The sequence below is a fragment of the Stegodyphus dumicola genome, chromosome 7 (assembly GCF_044657685.1).
Source record: "Stegodyphus dumicola isolate Sdum_Otavi_A_Nest chromosome 7, ASM4465768v1".
NCBI classification, from domain to species: Eukaryota; Metazoa; Arthropoda; class Arachnida; order Araneae; family Eresidae; genus Stegodyphus; species Stegodyphus dumicola.
This window is the reverse complement of record NC_140774.1, coordinates 39,629,228-39,652,602: the sequence shown is the minus strand read 5'-3', so window position 1 is coordinate 39,652,602 and position 23,375 is coordinate 39,629,228. Positions and strand designations below refer to the sequence as shown.

The window sequence follows — 23,375 nt, the reverse complement described above, 5'->3', positions numbered from 1 at the left end:
TTCGTTCTGTTAAAGATAGCGAACGTGAAACGCGTTCTATATGAAAAGGACGATCAAACTAATAAATTAATGCTGCTGCCAAAGGATATATTACAGCGTGAAACATTATCAGATTTTTTTTCTAGAAGTAATTTATGACTTCTTTAAAAATCTATGCTTAATCGAATATATTGTTAAATTTCATCTTTTAGGTCTGAATATTTGCCTGACGCAAGAATGTGTAAAAACAGGTGAGTTAGTTTTACTTTTGCCTTTTAGAATTCAGTTGTTACTTAATGTGTTAAATTTCTGCGATATGTTTACTAAATGAAATTTATAATACTAAAATTTAGAGCAGGCTGAATAAAACAAACACCTATAACAATGATTTAAATACATTTGCAAGGCATATATAAATAAATGCGAATGTTATCATCAGATTGTATCTTTAACAGCCATGGATTTTAATAACATGTAAAATTCATTTATGCTTCATGACACTGACTAAAATCACTAAATACGAAATTTTAATTGAAAAGGTAGTGATCTACCTTCTTCAAGAGTTTTGTCTGTCCATAAGTCAAATTCCTATTTACAAGTTTTAATTATCTTAAATGTTTATTCCCCCTCACTTTTATTTTTTTTCCTTACTTTTCTCGGGAAACAAAGAACAAAAGTTAACTAGCAAAAAATAATTTGCTGTCGAAGAAGAAATATATTTTGTCTGTCAATATGCACTGAAAGATATTGACATGACGTAGAATAAAAAGTGGTGTATTTGGTCAGCTATTAGTTTCATTTCGGAAATTTAGGATTACTTTTCATTGTGAAGTAAATGTATCAATAACTAAGACTGTTAGAGCAGTATTTTATAATTCCAAAATGGCATAAACACGATTCCATTAGCTTTATTTCATGTTGTAGGAATCCTCACTTTTATCTCTATTGACTAAGTGTTGCGGAATCGAATAATCGCTTAGGTCCAAAAACAGAAAACGCAAACTCAAGAAGGGTTAATTACCCTTTATGGCTCAAAATAAACATTGACAGATGGTTCCTTTCTCAGAACGTACAACAAAACTTCCACTTGGGCTTAAACTCAAAAATGTAAGAAATAAGAACTTAACTAATGACTAACTAAAGAGATTTAGCCGAAGCTAACACAATTTCTAAACTACTTCGCTCCTAATATTAGATTAGTTAGCGAAGCTATCAAGGGCCCGTAATACGGCCCAGCGTAGTAATAGCTTAGACGTAGCCAAAAGGCAAACGCGTTATTCAGGAAATCTAATTCGCTCTGTCCAAGTCAGTGAACTTAAATACTTTCTACTTCTCTTTTGCATTTAACGCGATTATAAAAACTCATGTTGGTAAGGAATTGTAATCTGAAGCTAGAAGAGACAGGAAAGGAGCTTTAAAAAAACTGTTATAAAATTAGGATATACCTTACAACGTAATTCGCATTTTTATAGCATAAGTAAGCATTTATATGCAATGACGTTAAATGGAAATAATTCAGAGGTAAGCATAATTTAGACATATGGAAAAAGTTTTGAATACGTGCATATACGAAATAAAAACATATTTATGATCAATAACTTTTCCACAACGTTGGATCTGTTACAACTGTTGCTTTGTATTGCTAGCGGCTTCGCTTCTAAATGCAATGGACCAAAGTTCAGATCCGTGCGACGACTTTTTCCAATATGCCTGTGGGACATGGAATAAATTACACATGATTCCCCAAGACAGGAGTAGCATTAGTACCTTCGAGGTCATGGCAGATGACCTCCAAGTTATATTGAAAGGTGAGTTCCTCAGATTTTAATAAATTTAAATCTGGCTTTTAATTATTATTAACAGTAACATAGATCCGAGAAGTTTGTGAAAACTTTTTAAAAAATCTATACCAAGTTTATAACTTTTGCAGATTTTGAATTTGGAAAAAAAATACCTTATCCATCCATCCCTTCTCCACTGAAGTGCACTTCCGGAGGGATTAATATTAATCCCTTTCTGATGGTCATATGCACTCACATAGCCTGTTGAACTTAGTTAATCAAATAAAATGACTTCAGTAGAACGCGCTGCATATATTTCACTATAAAATAACTTGTATATAGATATTTATAAAAGATTAAAGTACAAGTATATATATTAGGAATTTTGTTCAAAGAGTTTGATATTGCTTTAATCTTTTGAAATAAAATCGAATTTTTTATTTTTTATTCTGTGATGCTTTTTGGTTTTCTCAGGCAACAACCAGCAGTAATGCGCAATCCTATCAACATTCCAACAACCTGACACCTTTTTATGTTTATTTATTCATACAAATAGCGTGTAATTCCCGTACATGTATAATTTTTTATGTAAGAATATTTCTGTTCAAATTGAAACAGTAAATTTCTTTTTCCAGGTTTACTGGAAGAACCTGCTAACAATCACGACAACAGTGCCACAATCAAGGCAAAGACCTTTTACAAATCCTGCATATCAACAGGTAATATCACATTTTCAAACATATTTACAACTATATTTGTGCTTTTTATGGAATATTAAAACTAAGGCTTTATAAGCCCCACAACTGGAGGATAAATCTAAACAGATATATTTATGGATATATTTGCTCTAAATCTGCGTTTTATGCTCTGCAATCGGTAGTATAAATTTAGACAGATATGTTTATATTTGCGTTATATGAATTAAAGAATATTGAATTATTATAAACCTAATGAAGGGATACCTTCGTGGAGGTCTGAAGTTGCCTCATCTTTACGTTGCATGTATGGATAATCAAGAAACTCAATCAGCCGTTTTAACCATCGAAAACAAAGACCGGATCGAATTATTAGTATTATATGAATTAAATTAATAAAATAATTTAAGTAAGAATGCAATGAAATAAATATTTTTCCAAAAACATATTTCGAATTTAATTAGTATCAATTTTGAACTGCTGTAAAAATGTAAAAACTGTCAAATAAATTTCAATAACAATTACCTAATTTCTAAGTAATACCGAATACGAGTTGCAGTTTTATTTCCAAAGCAGTTAAAGTTAATCTTATTATTTGTAATTTAAAGGTATTTTTATTTTTATTAAGGCTTGAATTTGCAATTATCATATTTTTTCATTTACATAACAAAAATTACCATGCATTTTCTCCGCATTCATTTCAAGTGTTGTCTATTCTGAATGGAAGACATAAAAACTGTTTTATTTTAAAAAGCTCTAATTTTATTAAAATTTACGTCTTTAGATAATTTAAAATAAGTAACTTTATGTTCTTTTACTATACAATTAAGTTCGGATTTAGCGAAACTTTCGGAATCTACTGTAAAATTTGTTAAATCAGAAAAGACTAAAATAGGCCTAAAATCCTATAATAAACTTAAAAATTATAAACTTTTCTGCGTGTAGAACCTGATAAAAATAAATTTATAAAAAATATTTTGCATACAAATTAAATAAATTGTAACTGGCATCATTTTGGGCTTAAATGTTAAGATAATGGAATTTTAAAAAATCATTTAAAGTAATAATTAATTATTTAGAAAAGAAAGAAAGTGTAATTAAATCTATATTCCTTCAAAACTTTTATTCTCTATACTTCTTTTTTTAGCCTTTATTTCTTTTTAATTTTTAATTTTTTTAAAGCGTGTCATATTCCATCTACCATTTTATGCTTTCCTTCAAGCACTTCGAAGAATGGCTATTATTCAGAATCTGCGATCAAATTCTATCTGTTGTAAATGATTGTTGTTGCCAGTCGATGAAGAATGAGATCTTCTAATTATCTTCGATTTATAAAAGTGCGTTGTCGAATGGAGTATAAATTAACCCTTTAAAATGCCTTTTTATTTGAAATTCTTTGCAACATTTTAAACAAATATTATTTTATACTAGGTATGCCATAAATAAAGCAGGTTTAAATGCCGTGTAAATAGTTTTCTGCAAAATGTGTAAAGCTTCTTTTAATATATACCGTCATCCACCGCTTAATTTCTTAAATCAGAAATAACAGAGCCCTATGTAAGGTGATCAGGAAGAAGGGAAAACATAAATAAAATAACAAACAAAGTAATAGAATAACGAATAATTAAATTAATTAAATAATTAAATTAAAATTGAAAATTAACAAAATACCAAGATATGAATAACAATTTATGAAATTTTTAAATTCTTGATAAATTGTAACAAATAAAAGACATAAAATATCGCACCTCGTCCCTTATTTGGGGCTACGGCTGGAGTTGGTTAGGTCACTAGCGTCGGGTTGTAATCAAATTTTTAGGCATATTTTGGATTAAAATTAAATTTTATTTACTGAAACTGTGTTTCACTTATTTAAAAGAAGAGCCGGAGCCCTTTTATTTAGGGACCCGTTTCGCTTCGGCTAGAATTACGATTTACCTTAAAAATTGATAAACGACCCAGCCAGGCTCCGGTAAACTCCGGTTTGATTTAAGCTCTGCCGTTGTCTGCATCCAACATAAAGACTAACAGTTTGTGATGAAATTTTCTAGTAACATACAGATCGCAAACATCTATATCTAATTTTCCTGTAATAGTGAATGCTATAAACAGAAAAATGTCTAATGTTTTTTATAACTAATGTTTATATTTCGATAGTTTTCCGTTTATGAAAAATAACGCAGAAATACGAGTTTAAAAATATGGGGTTAAGACACTGAAATTTTTTTCCAGCTTAGTTTCAGTTTTATTCAACAGTTTAATTTTATGAATTGTCAACAGTACGTATTATTTTTAGTTAACAAAAAAGCGAATATTTGTAAGATTTTTTATCGTAAATTTATCAAGATGTTAAATTCTAAAATTTTCTATAGCAATAGCATGAAGGAAGTTTTAGAATGTGATGAATATTTTAATATTTTTTCTTAACATTTTATATCTGACATACGTCCATCATCGTTAAAGGTTATGAAATAGTGTTTGATATCACTTCATTTCGTCAATGGTCAATAAAGAATTTTGTCGTTGTTAGAATATTATCTAGAAGAAAGTCTCGATATTAATTTATTACCCCAATGCAAACAAGAGTAATTGCTATTCCGAATTGCATGTGAGCAGTGCTCATTTGTAATTTGATTATAACAATTAATCGAGCTTACTCATCTAGTTATTTTGGTGCTGGAGAGGTGAAAAATGAGAAATGCCCTCGCTGGAACTCAAACCTGGACCTCTCGAATAAGCGCCGAGTGTGCTACCGCTACACCACGAAGGCATGCAGAATGGATGGCGAAAATACCATATTTAACCCCCCTTTCATAGGGCGAACGGTAATTAGGGGACACAACCACCAAATTCTGATGGTGAAGAATCATCATTCATCAACTTTTTTTTAGTTCGAGCATCACTGTAGAGTCATTAGGTTTTTTTGATGCTGGAGCCGGTAAAAGTGAGCAGTGCTCTTGCCGGGACTCGAACCTGGATCTCTCGAATACGCGCCGAGTGTGCTACCGCTACACCACGAAGGCATGCAGAAAGGATGGAGAAAATACGTTATAACTCTATAGAAGTATTCTTTATTAAAAAAACTGAAACTTCAGGAAGTAGAATCGTTCACATTTCATCAAACTGAGGTAAAAATATTTGTTAAATCGATATTCTGCTTTCAATTATTGATTGGAAGAGAAGGAAAAAATTCATAAAATGCAGAACTTTCACTGCTCCCTGTTCTCGGTGGAATATTGAAGGAAAATTTAAAACAACAGCATTTGCATATTCTAGGGATCAATTTTCAAAACTATTCAGGCCCTATTGAAATCCGAGTTATTTTGGGCTATGTTCTTAACTAAAAATATATAAAATCGTAATAACTAAAACAATAAAGAATAAGTAATACAAATTATATAACATATGTATAGATAGATAAGAATATTTATAAATTAAAATAATGTATCATAAAAATGTAATGATATAATAAAAAAAAGAAGTGGGTAAATTAGTGAAAAGAGGATGGGGTGCTATTGGTAAACAGAAATAAACAATTTGAATGGTGCTCTTACAGGGGAGATAAACTACTTTATTTATTTTAGTTTTCAATTCAAGTCTTCTCAACCAGATACATATAATCCATAAATATTCTTCTTCCTAAAGAATTCTGTGGTTTTCCCCATGTGTAACGTGTATACGAGCCAGTTTCCCTTAGAAAGTCCTCCACGAAAGGCATCCCTTCCCTTAGGCAGATAGCCCTAGTGTGCTTTGCCATAATTAAATACATCAACATCAACATCAACATCAACCTAAAGAATTCTTTCCTCCAGTGCACTTTGATCTTCCTACGGAAATCAGCTAGTATTCAGTAAGTAAAGTACGCATTCACTAGCTGATGTCAATAGCACCTTTACTAACAACTAAACAAAATGCTGCATTAATAATAGAATTTTTTTATTAATATTGCTGTTCAGTTATACGACAAAGTACTGCAGCTCATCTTATTTGGGGCTTCAGTGTGCTTTTGCCGGAATTACAGTTTACTGAAAATCTGTAAAGTATCAAAGCAGGGATCCTGTTAAATTCAATCTTCAAACAAGAATGAAATCCATATGGTTGTTTAAAAAATTATTTATAAGATTTTAACTAACAATTCAACTTTTATAAGACTAATTTATTCTTCTTTTCTTCATTTTTTTTTTTTTTTTTTTTTTTTTTTTTTTTTTTTTAAGTTCAAAAGGAACGTAAGCCTAAATGGATTATAAATTTCGAAATGGAATTTTCCGTTGAATTCATATAACCGGCACATCACTTTTCAAATTATTGTTACCAAATGTTATGACCTTGTATTATTTTAAATAAATTAAATAATGAAGAATCTGCATGAATGTATGAAAGTTTTTCGCAATGCGAAAAACTTTCATACATAGAGCTATCAAATTTTGAATAACACAGTTAGTTCTCTACCCGAATATGTGCACCTTGGAAGCTCGAACTCTGAATTTCGAAATGCTTTTCTATTTATTTCATATTTTGTAAAACTTTAACGATTTTTTGATTAACAAATTCGAAGATTTAAAAGCGAGCAGTTGCAACACTGTGCGGAATAAAACATTTTTATCTCCAGCGCTCAAGACTGTCTATCGAAAACTCTAAAGATATTCTGCTTTTAAATATCTGGTGATTTTAACTGTTCAACTGAATTTTATGTGGCGTTAGTGCGAAGATCGTGATATTTAATAAATAAAGTTAACGCAATAACGTTTATGACAGAAACGCAATAACGTTTATGACGTTTAAACATTTTTTCTAGCCATCTTACTAAGAACCCTGAACACTGATATGATGAACTGAAAAAAAGAGTGGAAAATATATAAATATATATGCCGTCACTTATCACTGTATTGGTAATTCTAAATTTTGTTAAATACAAATTTTGTGATTTTGCTGTCGAATTGGGTATGGCGTAAGTGTGTAGAAAATTATGCTTTATTATGAAGCTAAGAGAGTGCAACAGCAGACTAAGTAGACTGCGAACTCAACGAGAAAGCAAAGAAACTTTAACAAATCCTGTTGGGGACCGTTAAAATCTGAAGCCTTTCAGATTTTTTATTTTATTTTACTTTATTTTGTTTATTTATTTATTTATAGTAAGTTTTTTTAAAAAAACTAAGGTAAAGTTTCTAATTGTAGCGTAAGATTCTTTCCATTGCCAGTGAGAAACGAAATTCTTAAAAAAACGTTTCATTTTTCATTTTAAGGAAATACGAGTAATCTGAAAACAATACTTTTCATTCTGCAAGTCTTCCCTTTTTAATCGTTTTTTTCCTGTGCGTTTCCTTTTTATTCACTTTGTTACATATTCTAAGTACGTAAATATGTTACTGAGATCGATAAATAAGTAGATAACCTTATGATACTGGAATGATTCATCGCAGAGACAAAGAAAAGTAAAAAGCTTGATGTAATTGTTTAAGTTGCTTGAAGATTTATGGAAAGATTGATGGAATAAATATCTGCATTAAAAAAATCTTTAAAAATGGGTCACTTAGCTCCTACATATTCGTAACGTCACTATGCATGACTCAATTATACGTGCCACTTTTAAGGATGGTATGGCAAGCAGTGCAACTAGTTTAACAACTTAGAATTTACTACAGCTGTTAGCCTCATTAGTGATCTTAGGAAGAAAACTATTTTTTTTTTTTAAATTAAAATGCTCAAATGTTAAAGGATGTTTCGCCAAGTTGTACTTTTCAGGACTACGTTCAGCTGTAACCGAAAGGGATTATTAGATTTAAGGATGATGCTCTAGGAATAAATATCTGATGTTTCAAAAATGAAAATGAGGAAACTTTCCTTGCCTGTTGTTTTCAAAACAAGAGATTCAGATAGAAAAATAATATTCTACGTGCCCTGAATGACACATTTTTAATTAAATATTTAACTTATTCAGATCTTAAATTTCACATATTTTATTCATATGCGATATTACGGTATGTGAGGTTTCCCAAGTGTAGGAAAAAAGGTGTAGGAAACACTTTTACAGTTTCCTTGAGCACATGCATCAGCATAATATAATCAAGGGGAAAGAATATTTTCATTCGTATAAAACATACTTTTTCATTGACTCGTCTTTTTATTTATTTATTTATTTATTTATTATTTACCTCTGTTTCCTGTCTGATAACATGAATGCATGCAATTTTCAGAGCTTTATAGTTATTATTAATATCGTACAATTCTAGATTTACTTGATAATGATGTTATACAAACAGGTACGTAATGTATCAATAGAATGGTATGGATCGGCATAGGTTGGCTTGAATTAATTATCGTAAATACGATTGTTGTTTGCTTAATCTGTAGAGTTTGATTTCTTTGCGATCATAAACTAGTATAAAACTCCTAACAGAAGTTAAGCGAATTATCGCTGTGCCTGAAATGAATTACAGAGTCTTGAAAAGGTTAAAGTAACTAAAAAAGTAACTTTTTTATTCAAATCAGAACTTGAACATAAGCTCACTTCTCGTGCTTGACAAAATCAGCCACCACTTGTGGCGAAGTAACAGTTAAATTCAAAATTAAAACGTAAGCTAGTAGTCAAAGAGTACGCAATTAAGGCTAATCTAAATTGGCTTAGTACTTCATCCGGAGTAACAATTTAAATGACGGTAACTAAACACAAAGCCGAATAATCACAATCTTATCAGAGCTGACGAAACGTAGTAACGTGGCCTCGACAGGCAGAAACACGTTATGTCTTAGCAATCCAAACACCTTATCTTAGATACTCTCTAATTGATTTACATTTCTGGCTGGGGAAAACGGAAAAGGAGAAGTTATAGTAAACGTCCAAATTATAATAAATGGTTGATTAAAATAATAATAACAACCCTATAAAACTACACCCATATTTTCAGAGAATGAAATCAAAAAGTCTCTCATTCTACGCCTCCTACCGCCAGCATCTTGAACAGACTTTCCAAACAACTGATTTTCAGTGTCCTCATATCATTAAGATACTAAAATCAAGCTTTCATACCTTACTCACAATTCGAAATCGAACCAAACAATACATATGTCAGCCTCCGCTAACCTTCATACCGTTGAAGAAGGCAGGATGTATATGAAACATAAGTTACGATTTAATGTTCATGTGACTTCCCATTCCTCTATTTTAGAAAATTTGCAGTGCTACTCTAAATTTCATTTCATACAATAGTTGTTAGCTGTTAATACAAAAATAAAATTACTAACAACAAATTAAAATTTAATTCGAAACATTTGATAAGACTGTTTTAAGATCGAAACACCATTGTTTCAATCTCTCATAATTCCTTCCCATTTAAATTTGCTTTTCTACAAAGAATGATTTTAAAATGCTGTATGGAAATGGAGGTCTTGCTGTCGCAGAATGATTTAAATATATTTTTAAGAATAATTTAAATGTCTTTCTAAGTATAGTTGAGCTTGAAATCTATTTACAGATAATTTAATTTTCACTTGATATTTTCAATTTTTACTTGACATTTTTTAATCGTATTTGACATGCAGAACTGTATTCAACTACTACACGAAAAATTACAGATGAAAAAAAAGTCCTTGTTTTTCAGTATTTGATTATATTATCAGAAATGTCAAATTCCGAAAACAATTTTAAAATGATAATAGTGAAATCTTGGTTCTATAGTTAATATTCATTAACATATGAAATTAAATAAAAATTTATTTTAAATAATTTTCCTGCCGCAATCCCTACTTTTCTCTAACTAATTATGATTTCTTTATTTTAATCTCTGTTGTAGATTAGTATACCTTTCAACTTAAATTAGAAAGATTAATGAATCAGGAATTTTACGAAACTTCTAAAGACTGAGTTTCACTATACTCAGTATGAAAGTTCCCAAGTTTGAAGTTTCTCGTGTCCGTATCTTTGCAACAAATGACCGAAAATATTTAAATTGGAAAATTAGTTCAAAAGATTAATTGAAAGCAAATGACAAGAAAATCTGTTCAGAATTTCTGAGATGAGTTAAACGCACGCGCATTGACATTTTGGTGTCAATTTAAATCTGTTCATTATCTACATAAAGAAGAAAGTCTGTTTGTTTGCCCTCTAATAACTCAGTTACTATTATAGCTATCGTCACCAAACTTTCTCCAACTAATTTCTGGGTCTTGGAAAAGGTTGATGTCCACTCTTTTCCAAAAACAAAGTAACTAAAATCAGAGATATTAATTAAAAACGATAATTTTCGCCCTCATTTTTCCGTGTGGCAACAGTTTCGCAAGCTGGAAATGAAATCTGCTTTATTTCGAAAGTTGTTGCCACTGCTCGCTTTCAAATCCTAGAGTTTGTTAATAAAAAATTTGTAAATTTTACAAAATATGAAATAAAGATAACATTGCCAAACATTAAATATTATTCCCGATTCCAAAAATTCGTGGGAAACCATTTCGACTATTCCCATCTTCGTACGACTTTAGTCAGCCGAGACATTAATTAAAAACTCTGAACATTAATTTTCGCACTCTGTTTTCCGAGTGGCAACAGTTTCGCGCGTTGGAGATAAAAATGCTTTATTTCGAAACGTATTGCTACTGCTCGCTTTCAAATCGTAGAATTTGTTATTCAAAAATTTATATGTTTTATAAAATCTCTATATATAAAGAAGAATGCCTGTTTATTTGTTTGTTTGTTAGTTCGCGTTATTGATTTCTGATCAATTATGATCAATTGTTTTGCCACATTTAATCAACTAAACTTGAACATAGGTGAAAAATTGAGTAGAACTTGAGCTTTTGCGACCATTTAATTAGAAAGATGAAAATCATTAAAAGCTGCGTGCCATTGTTGCTGATATAATGAGAGATAATTAGTTTACTTTTCTATCGAAATATTTTATGTGGGTTCTATCGCATCAGACTGAAAAATGTATGACTATGAATCGTATTTTTTGCATCCTTATTAGAGAAGGATTACAGCGGTATCGTTCTGTCTGTTGTTAGATACATCACTCTCGATCTAACTTAACTGGCATCAGGTATTTCCGCTAGTTTTAATATATTTGTAAATTATATAATGATGTTCCGTATGATTTATATGCCATTAATATAAAAAAGAATATTGTATACTTTAGGTAGTAATACTCACTATATTTAAAATTCTGTTATTATTATTTTTGAGGATTTCGGGGGGGGCAGAGGCGAATAACTTCTGTGTGTTGGCTTAGGCACAGTGCTCTTTCAAAGTCCCAGAAATTTTACTTTCTGCACCTTTTATGAGTTAAAAACACGATTATGAGGAATTTTAGCATGAATTCAAATCATGCAATTGTTGGGATGAACGCTGGAGAACTATCAGCTGGTATCATAAACCATTTTAGTCGAAATTGAGAAATATGTTGGACATAGGAAGATCATATATTGAATATATTAGGATTCGAATAAATTTGCAATTTGGATTTGAAAGGAACACCTCACGTTTATAATCATGTTGGATTCAGACATCTTTGGCAACATGTGCAAAGGTTTTCTCATTCAAAATTACCATGTCTTTCTTTCTTGCTTTAACCTAACACTTAACTTTATATTTTATATCTGATATATTTTTTTACTATCAAAGTAAATCTATGCATCATATTTGAAGCTAATTTTACCTTCACAGTAATATTAGAAATAAATCCACTGTCTTCGAAAACCTTCAGAAATTGAGAAACTCATTCGATAATGATGAAATGAAAATGCTACTTCGATTCCCAGAGCATTAATCGATGCACTCGCAAAGATACCTAGTGCACAAAGCTACTCTACTGAAATGTAAACTCACGATAAAAAAGTTCGATATCCATTTTGTTCTTTCAAGAAAGTAAAGAAATCGATCAAAGAGAGGAACTCGTTTGAGTGCATAGCAAAATCCCCTACAACCGCAAAGTACTTTTCTCGCAAATGGAATTCAAATTGCTAGAAAATGGAATATTTTGGGCTTTACAGGCTGATTTTTGAACGGAATGTTTCTGTTTTTGTTTCTTTTTTTTAGCACATCAAAAGAGAAAAATGTGCATTAGAGATACGGAACTTCCGAACTCAGCGAAATAAAAAAGCAAAATTCTTCATAATTATTTCCCCTGCAAAGTAAAGTTTAATGTAAAAAAAATAAGCAACAGAAGTTAAAACATATTTCAAAAGAATTATTTTTCATCTCTGAATACAAGTATTTTTATTCATTAAAAGCTAAGTAGCTAAGGTATGAAACTATTATCTAATTTTCAGACTTGTCGAAGCAATTTAACTTTTTGAAACGATGAATAAGTTATCCTACAACTATTCTATTTATTGAGTTAAAATTCGGATAAAATGACTATGAATTAAATTTGTTACTGGGGGCAAGGGGCTAATCCAAAGAAACAGTAAATTAGCTAATATTGGAAATTTAGCAAACAAGACAGAGCAATTCTAAACTCTCCAGGTTAAGCAGGGATAAAGAAAAAATGATGGGAATGTTTAGTTTAGTCTTTCTAAACGTTTTCTAAGTCCAGTATTTCTAAGTCCAGTTTCTAAGTCCAGTTATAAGTCCTAGTACTATAAGTTCAGTCTTCCTAGGTTTAATCAAAGTTAAAACAAAAGTCATGGGAATCTCAGAAGCGTTTAAAATTCTCATGAATTATTACATGCATCGAGTTCTATGCGTCCAAGAAATACAGTCTCAATGTAAGAAAGCTAAAAGAGAATTAAAAATGCATTTCTTCTGAATGAAACTATTTCAAAATGGACACATTTTTCTCACTAAAGTCAAATTCCGATTTAAAAATTGTCAAGTAACTACTGAAAATTACTATTAAATGAATAGATCATCTCTATTTAATTTTAAATGTGGTGTTTATTACGTTAAAATACTTATTTGCAATAGCTAATTATACAGTCGTTTTGAATTTTAAGTCATAAGTCTAGAGAAAGAGCATTCGTTTTTTAAAAAGGTTAATGTAGAATAATTTTACATTCATTTTATGGGTCTTGATCTTTAAAAGCAATCATTAAATCAGGGGTATAGTTTAAATCAAGACTGGACTGCATTTAAGTAACAAACTGTAATTGAGTGTCGACAACTTTAATTTTCACGAGACTGACTGAATTTTATATGGCACACTTGTTGGCACATTAAGTGCATGCAGAAGATTTTGCTACGGAATCTGTATATCTTGAAGGGAAAACAAAATATAACAAAACTGTATACGGTAAAAAAATCTAATAAAATGAACATTTCTTATCATAAAGCTTGAACAAAATATACGTGAAACCTAGATTTACCTTTTTCTCAATGGCAGAGAAAGAAAAAACAAAGAATGCGAGAAAATTATTAAAACCTGAGCTGTTATATATCGTATTGTTAGTAAATAATAGGGGGACCGAAATGTAATGTCGCTTCCTTACATTAAATTCAAACGAATAAATTTTTAACAAGTTTTTATTTTTAATCAATAATATAATCACCCTCGTTATCAACAACCTTTGTCTTCTAATGTGCAGATTTTTACAGAATTTGATGAAAGTTGGTATGGATACAAAGTATTTTAAGACAGCATTAACCATACAAAATCAAACTACCACTCATGATCGCGATAATGCTAATTACAGGAAGAAAATACAAACCTAAGATTCAAAATGGCACCTAAAATGAGGCCAACAAACAGCAAAGGGTATCTCTAACAGACACACATATCACACAGCGAGTCTTCATATTATTAAAAAAACAGCTGATGAATTCCTGAAGTAGCCGTACTCACTCCTATACCAAACCAGTTAGCTTTTTGGATGTCTTTTGTAGGTAATTGGCGAATTGGGGTTGTTCTTCCCAGTGCATCCCAGATATATTCAATCGAGTTCAGATCTGGAGATTTGGCTGTCCAATCCATCTGCCGAATAACCTCTCTTCGAAAATATTCATCCATCAGTTGAGACCTTAGTGGATAAGCGTTGTCTTCTACAAAAATAAATTGAGAATAACTGCACCTCTGAAACGTCGCATACATGATTCTGTAATGTCCTCTGTATACTTCTGCAAGTCAGAGAGTCCCTGCAAATGCATGGAGTGGTTTTTGAATGTATAAACTAGTAGTTGCTTGCTCTACCATTACACTTCCTCTGACGTAATGGTCCTTTCTGTGTAGTTGCAGTAATGGTATTGAAAACCAGGTTCTTTCCAGATGAAGAGTATATCGTGAATCAGTTCTAGGATTAATCTAGATGCATCATTGAGCCACTGAAGATAGGTCCAAGGCTGATGTTCTTTGCACTGTACCAAAAGCGCTCTGCTGTGTAGCGAGCGAGACGCAAATCATTGGTCTTCTGCCAAAAAGCTTTTTCTCGTGAAGCCTTTGGGAAACACTAACTCTTGAAATTACGATTCCAGTGACAACAGAAAGCTTACGAGAGAACTATATAGACTAGAGAGAACTATATAGACTAGAGAGAACTATATATAACTAGCGCCTGGATGAAAACGACAAACAACGATCTTTAGTGAGTGTTTTCCCCCCAATGGATTTTGCTTAATTCAATTTTAATTTTCTTAATTAATTTTTTAAATAGCAAGAAGGATTTTGCTGAAAAATGCATTTCATACTTTTAAGTAGCTGACTTTACGGCTGGGTTAGGTTAATTTATTTAAATATGGCAAAGCATACGAGGGCTAGCTGCCTAAGGAGATGGATGCTTTTGTGAAGGACATTCAAAAGAAATTGGCTCGTACTCGCAAATGACTTGATGGAAATTTTATATAGGGGAATAATTTTATATTTCAGACAGAAACTACATATTTTCTCTTGTATCTACAGTTTATTAGACACTTTTCATTGCTAAGTTGTTTATAAAAGAAAACTGAGTCATTTATAATTTTAATTACTTTAATTAATTTATAACTGTTAATTAATGCAATTAATGCCTTTAGTCTTTTTATAAACGACTTACTTATATAAAACAAAAGTTTGTAACGAAGTTATTAGCTTTACAGAACTTTCAAAAACGCACAAGTGGAAATGAAACAAATTAAATTTAGCTATAAGAACTGTAGTTACATAACTAAATAAAAAGAAATGCTCTAATTTATAGATAAAATCAAATGTAAAAATTTAAACTTAAGTTTTTATAAATTATATAAACAACCATAATTAACGTATTAAATATTAGCTGTAATATCATTTATTGTGTGTAATAAACTACCATCCACAAGAAGTGGAACTTTTAATTCAGATTATGAGCATTTAACAGACTACAAACATTGTTAATTTGCGTCTTGTTTAATTAAAATATGAATAGTTTCGTCATTTTCCGTAGTTAAGGGATTTTATTATTTGACTTCCTTTTTCAGAGACAAAAGATGATAAATATTTCCGAAGATAAAGTTGTTTATGTTTGCTCTGGAAATGACATTCACGCACTTCAAATAACTTTTCTAAAATATTAATAATTTGCATACAAAAATACAACGAAATAAAAGTTGATTTATTATCTACAGAAAGCTTTGTTACAAAGGGTTAATTATCTTGTACCTTATATTTCAACTGAAAGAAAGGAATGAAATATAAATACTTTGGAAATATCCGTTCTCGAGTGTTAAGTAACGTAAATTATTCTTTGAACTTTCCTCCTTCGCATCGTATTTTATTTGGAGAGATAATGAAAGCTATTTCAAACTTAAAAGGGCAAGTTCTCCTTCATCTTGATGGTTTAAGTTCGGATTTAGGGAAAGGAGGCTTATTTTTACAATTCTAAGAAATAAGAAACTGCTTCGAGATTTTACAACCTTCCTGGTTTGGAGTAAATTATTTTAATGAGGTACGTTTGATCTAGCTCTTTATTTAATAAATATTTCGATCTTAATATGCAAAACATTTACTTTTAAGTATTCGGAAACTATAACATTGACGTGGCTTCTTTGTTCTTAAAAGGGGATAGAGAGAGTTAAAATTCTTGCGCAGAGCTCGAATATTTCATCTAATAAATTGGCAAAGTTTTAACAGGGTGGAACTTCTAGTTAAATGCTTAGGTATAAAACTTATTATAGTCATAAAATTTACTGCATTTACACAGTCCACAGGTGGAAAATCTATATGCGTCGCTTTTATTTCGGAACAAATGATTCCAAATTGCATGTAATAAGCCTCCGATTAACTCTACACATATTCGAAGAGAAAGTAACTGCAGTGTTGGAGTATAAAATTAAGAAGTTAACTAATCTAATTTTTCTATGAAGCAGAGTATTCAAAATTTACCACACTCGTTGAAGAATTGATTCACGTGCTTTTACCTTGCTCAAGCTTGAACTCGAGTGTGTGTGTGTGATTATCCCCCCTTAGGTAGAAAGCTTCGAGGGCTATCTGCCTGAGGGATGCCTTCGTGGAGGACTTTCTAAGGGAAACTGGCTCGTATACACGTTACACACGGACAAAACCACGAAAGCACCCATGCATCCAGCCCGTTCGCGGGATTTGAACCTCGAACCGAACTACCAGTGTTCAGCGACTTTACCGCTTGGCCGCTGGTGGGCAGAAAAGAACTCGAATGCCTGAACATCTAGACCTGATAAAATTCAGACGGTGGTGTTTACTGAGGGCACAAAATATTCTTGTTGTGCGCTGCAGAAAAGGACTGCTGCCCCTGGCCTTTAAGATTTTAGCCTCACAGCATTAAAATCCTCTTTGCAGAAGCTATCTACTACTGCTACACCGCCGCCTCAGGAGGGCTAGCGGAATACACGGCTGGATCACAAAACGAGGAACAAAACACGACTAGATAGGAGGGAAGAAAAAAATCACTTTGCATATACTGACTACCGCCGTAGGAGGGCACTAGTAGTCCACTACATTGACTAATGCTTCTTAAAAGCGGCAAGGCCGTATATATATGGCCTAGAATACTTTTTGTAATATCTGTAAGAAGGTATACGTGCATATTAAAATATGTTAAAGAAATTAAGGAAATATATCGAAAGAAAACAAATCCAGGTATGAAATACCAGGAGAGTTTTTACATTAAAATAAAAAAATAATTTGTTCTCGAAGTAGTTTTGGGAAATTTGTGCTTTCTTAGCGAAACCCTGACCGCTCAGAGGGTTAAGGTCTAGTTTGGACTTTGCTAACACATGCTAAGAGCATTACAGTTAGGTGGCTCCCCATATGAGTGCCTCTTACATTTTGCATAGTTCTCCAGCAAACATTATAAATTAATTTAACTAAGCATTGGAAACTTTAATTTCTACTTGCACTAATTTTAGTGCTTTGTACGTTTTGCTTTTAGGCCTTGCTATGAGACCGATTTACAGTGAATTTACGATGGACTTGCATAAATTGGAAAATTGTAATCTGACCTAAATACAAAATTTTTCATGGCTTTGTCAGATGAACGTTAACTGGATTGAAACCTTTACGCATATCGTTTACAAGCGACTCTTATATTTACGATTACATTCGCCGTTAAGTATTTTCATTTCTCAATACTGATAGCATAAACTGTACGTCATAAGAAGATATGAAATGATTAGCAGATACCATACTAGTACCTTGCACTTGCTTTATCACCTAGATGGCTAATAGGATCTTCGACTGGGGAAGCTTAGATTTTCAGGTATTCAAGTAATTCCAGTGCCTAGTGTATTGAACTATCCATTTTGCCATTCTATGCACGGAAACAAGGTACACATATTAGCCTGTAACAAAACTTCAGTGCCGTGCGTGTCCCCTCTATACTTACGGCAAATTTTGTGTAAGCAAAGTATTTATTACGTATTATTGCATACAGAAAAAATATCAAATATTACAGAAGTTAATCTCTGTAACCACACTGTTCCAAAGTTTCCGATCCTATGTCAGGATAAGATTCTGGGGACATAAATATGGTGCCAGAAATGGAAGATAACAATCAAACCAAAAAAACTCTAAATCTTATTTATCAAAAAGTATAAAGTTCAAGTTAAACCGGACTGTAAAGTGACTTTTTTCGGAAAGCAAGTCCTGTCTGTATGTTCGGCTAAATACTTAGGACTTCGGTTCAATAGATTAATCACTTGTTTATATACATAATAGTGTACATGGAAAGGCATAAGTTATCATTTGCAAACTTTTTCCATCACTCTCAAGTGACTCAGGACTCAATTCGTGCCCGTAAATTACGTCTTTATAAAGCCATAATCTGCCCGATCTTTATTTACGCGTCACCAAATTGGGCAAATGCGAAAGAAAATGAACTCGAGAGATTGCAACTCCTGCAAAACAAGTTGTTGCGGATTACTACTGGTGCCCCTTACTTCATCCAAAATAAAAATTTACATCATAATTTGATAATGTACCCGATTATACCTAAAGGAGCTTAAGCTGAAATTCTACAACAAGGCAGCAGTTAATATACTTCTGCAAACTTGGCTGCATTTTTAAATTATGAAATCTTAGTGGACGATTTTTTTCATTCGTCTGTACGCTGCACATTTTCTACGGCGATAAGGATTTGTTACCTGGTATGTGGTTTTACCTCTCACCTACACATAGCAGAATTACGTGTTACACTTCATGATGTAAATTATTTTATTCCTGTCTCGTGTGTTGTCTGGATTGAACACAGTCACCTGGCTGCTGACGCGGCTCTCACAGTTAGGGGGGAATACACATCCCCACCACTTTAGTAGACTATTGCTTTAATAGTAGATGCCCAGAATGACCCTGCAGTATTGCAGTATTCTATGTAATCACTTATATTTGACGAATTCCGTAATCGCTTATATTCCGTATTCTCTTACATTCGCCATTATTCCGTAATCGGTTTATATTCCATGAAGGTGGACAGATAATTATTCAACATTAGTGAGTTTCTCTGTAACGATTGATAGTAATTAGTTAACGGACATTTTTCTAATTGATATTTTCTTTTCCTCTGGATTCATTACAGAGTTAGATGTAATAATTACTTAATTTTCTGCTTTAATGCGCTAGAATCACTCTTATTTTGTTCGGTGTGCCCATCTTTCTAGAAATAAGTTTAAAGCGTGCACACCAAAATTCTCTTTATTCCAAAATAAAAAGATGAGTAGTGACTTTCCTTAACAGTCTTTAGGGGGTGGGGTGGAGGTCTCTTGGCAAAGAAAGAAAAAGAAAATAATAGTGGCACTTGAAACACTTCTTCACACTTATGTTTTGTGCGCCAACGTTCTTCTTTTCTTTGTTTTCTCTGCGACGTTTCAATCCGTGATGTTTTCGGTAGACGCTGATACGTCAGTCTTGGGACTTAAGTCACCATGGAACACTTTACAGGTGAACAGCGCGCTTTTTATGCAAAACACAAACAGCGATTCTTATGGAGATGTACGGTCCTATAGCAGTCACCCCAATGATTCACAGTCTTAGAGTTAATTCAGTTAAATCGTAGATCAGAAAATTCGAATAAACCGGTTCATTATAAATCTGAAACAAGCAGAAAGGCGAAAAGAAGCAAAACATGCTGTGTTAGGCAGAGCTGTTAGAATTTGAAGGTAATGACCTGGATGATTTCGATGACCTGGATGCAGCAGGATGGTGCTGTATGTCATATCTTAAACGTGACCGCACCTGTGGGTAAAGAAGTTTCCGCAATGAGAAACCAGTTTATTAGTTTTATATTTTGGCCTCCGAAAAATCTGGATCTTTCTTCGCCAAGGTTTCTGATAAGAATATTTTAAAAGCCGTTATACGAAACTAAATGCATAACAATAACACAGATGAAATAAAATATTCGTGATTAAAAAACCGTAATTCCACCTGCCGTGTGTCAGCGTGTTTTATAATACTTAAATGCTTGGTTGCAAGAATGCACCTGAAAACAGATATCTCGAGGATATTTTTTCAAAAAATAAATTCTAGGATATATATTTATTTTGGTAGCTTAAACACTCTTTTAAAAAGAATTATTTCTCACCCATATTACGTATTCTCTGTAGCGAATCATTTCGTTTCTTTTACTTTTCTTAAATAAATAAGTGATTCTGTTTTATTTTATTAATTGAACTACATGTAATACGTATTTTCTTTGGGTCCGTATTATATCCTTGCCCATATTGTAATTATTTAAATGCTTCAAATGCCTTCACATAAAATTAAAGGGAGCCTGAATTAATAATAGATCTTCAATTTTTTCCCCAGCTCAAATAGATGCTATCGGCGATAAGCCTCTCCGTGACGTCGTTAAAGAACTTGGAGGATGGCCGGTGGCAGAAAGAGATTGGGTTGAACCAGAATGGCCACTTGAGCATCTTCTCGGTCAGTTACGAGGCGACTACAATCAAGGAATCATCATCGAGCAATGGGTGGGACCTGACGACAAGAACTCTTCTGTCAACGTCATTCAGGTACGAGCTACGTAAAGCTCTGGATAATATTTGTAACGAACCACTATTTTAGAATTAAACCTCTTGGACTAAAAGAGGATAATTCTTCGGATTCCAAAAATGCACTGCAAATAAGCGAACGCGCAGGACATGAGTGAAAAAAAAACTCTCGTTCGAAAACTTTGAGAAACAGAAAACTTTGCGTTTAAAAGAGTACACGGTTTTAATTTCAAGATGTGTAGCTTTTCCCGCTTTGGTATTCTGCTGGATTTAACATGCATTAGCACTCTTTTACTGAAACCACCTTCTTCGGTTGTTTCAAACTTAAGAGTTTAAGATAGCGATCTCTTACTTTCAGATGAGAATGATCTAGATCTAATTTTTTCGTATTAAATGTTACTATATTTTACAGTGCCACTATAATATTTCTTTTATGGTCCCACTTAGTACTCAACAGGTAATATGTATCTTAAATTAGCATTTCGACATGAGTTAAAAACTTCTTAGCTTTCCTGCTTTATAACCTTCAATTGTTCCATGCAACATTCTGTGCTTATATATAAATAGAGAAAAATACTAAGCAATAATATACAAAACGTACTTTACGAATGCACGTATTTGGAATTTATGCTAGTCTGAAACCGTGACTGTTATTCTGATGTTCTGTTTCGAAGTTATGTAAATTCTATGCTGTTATTATATTTTGTAACAATATAACACATCGATGAATCTGAATAATACTATCCCGTGATTACTGAATATTAATTAAGGTACAATAACATGCCGAACAAGCATTAATTTAGCAGTCAAACAACAAAAGTCAGCGTTATATTTTCAAATTTTGACAAGACCAGTTTCGATGGTTTTACAGAACCATAACGTAAAAGCGCAAATGAACGAGATAAAATATAGTGATTAGATAAGATAAGAAAGACTGGACAGGAGTTAAGCAACTGGCGCCATCAGTAGATGAAACGGAAACTAAAATATAATAACATACGCAACTAAAATTTTTCTAACATATGCATATTTTCTAACATATAAGGAACATGAGTCATATGTTAGAAAAAAAGGAAACACAGGTCTTCTGTTGGCCAACATTGTTGGTCCGAAAATCACACTTTCAATTTTTCTGCAGCCAAAATTATTCAAACAACATCTTCCATTGGTGAATTAGATTTTCTAGAGGCATTTCACATTTAAAAAAATTTTTCTGTTCAAGTTTACGACCTTAATTCCAATCCACCTTTGCCTTCAGCCTTTAAGGAAATTATGTTTTAGTTCTCGTTTCATCAGCAGTTGGCGCCAGAAGCTTAACTCCTGTCCAGTCTTTCTTATCTTATCTTATCTAATCACTATACCTTATCTCGTTCATTTGCGCTTTTGCAACTGAGTATGATGGATGGTTCGGTAAAATCATCGAATTTAGTCCTGTGAAAAATTTGAAAATATAACAGTTGGCGCCAGAAGCTTAATTCCTGTCCAGTCTTGCTTATCTTATCTAATCACTATACCTTATCTCGTTCATTTGCGCTTTTGCAGCTGAGGATGATGGATGGTTCGGTAAAACCATCGAAATTCTGTGAAAATTTGAAAATATAACGCTGATTTTTGTTGTTTGACTTCTAAACTAATACTGAATATTACTTAGGTACTGAGTCTTTTAAATAATTAGTTTTTCCAAAAATATTTGGAAAATAATAAGTTCCTTTACGTTCTAAAGTAGAAATGTAAACATAGTAAGGGAAGAATACATTTTAGAATATTTTAAGGGAAACTAGATAACATTCACCTCACGTGAAAACCATGAAAAGGCTTTGCAGCGACCCCATTAGCCTTGAATCAAATTTAGGAAGAAGAGTCAGTCCTCAGCAGTTTTATCCGTTCTGCTACTGATGGGATGTAGGCAAATGAAAGCACAACATAAACACCTCATCTCAATCACAAGTTAATCAGTATATTATGTAACTTTCAGCTACAAAATATTATCACAGTTTTAACAAAGAGCACCCAGTAACGGTGTCTGGCTATCTCAAACATTTTCCTTTGCTCCAGCCGCATGAAAAGTCTTTCACATCCACAGATCTTGCATTATCCCAATAGGCACGATAGTCATAAACCTTCAAGTTTTGTCTAAAATTTGAGTCCCAACCTTCACCATTGCACTTTCTTTTATCTAACCATCACTTACCAAAATAAGACTTTAAAAAACCCTTAAATGTGATGGGAATAACATGCAGAAAACCTTAAAAATGAGAATAATAACATGCAGAAAACCTTAAAAATGAGAAAAATAAAATGCCTCTTAACAAGAAATGTTCAAAGCTGTAATACAAAAAATAAAACCTGAAGATTTATGCACCTTGCCCAATGTTCATTGTTTCGTATTGAAAAAAAAAATATCCAGAAAACTCATATACAAGAGCTAAGATAGAAATATGTGTCTATGATGCTACTAGAAAACTGTGTATGTTGTGTGTAGTTACTAAAGCAAGATGTAAAGCGCAAAACACTGCTTGTGTCTCATGACTCCATCAAGAAAGTTTACAAAAATGGATGAAGCACTTAATGATGAAATACAGGATATTA

At 32.2% G+C, this 23,375-nt stretch overlaps 2 protein-coding genes across 3 annotated transcripts in view; one reads left to right on the top strand and one right to left on the bottom strand.

Annotated features, from left to right (window-relative positions):
* Positions 1 to 23,375, top strand: part of LOC118181699 (neprilysin-1-like) — a 482,702-nt gene that overhangs the window by 372,761 nt on the left and 86,566 nt on the right. Inside the window, exons 3-6 of one of the 2 annotated variants that reach the window (XM_085820105.1) lie at positions 192 to 230; positions 1,626 to 1,787; positions 2,396 to 2,479; positions 20,602 to 20,807. In XM_085820105.1, coding sequence (XP_085676231.1) covers positions 192 to 230; positions 1,626 to 1,787; positions 2,396 to 2,479; positions 20,602 to 20,807 — 491 coding nt within the window. The remainder of the gene's footprint in view (positions 1 to 191; positions 231 to 1,625; positions 1,788 to 2,395; positions 2,480 to 20,601; positions 20,808 to 23,375) is intronic. The other variant, XM_085820106.1, reaches the window with a different exon arrangement.
* LOC118181698 (uncharacterized) overlaps positions 1 to 23,375 on the bottom strand; it is a 134,636-nt gene that overhangs the window by 81,937 nt on the left and 29,324 nt on the right. The gene's annotated exons all lie outside the window — the stretch shown is intronic.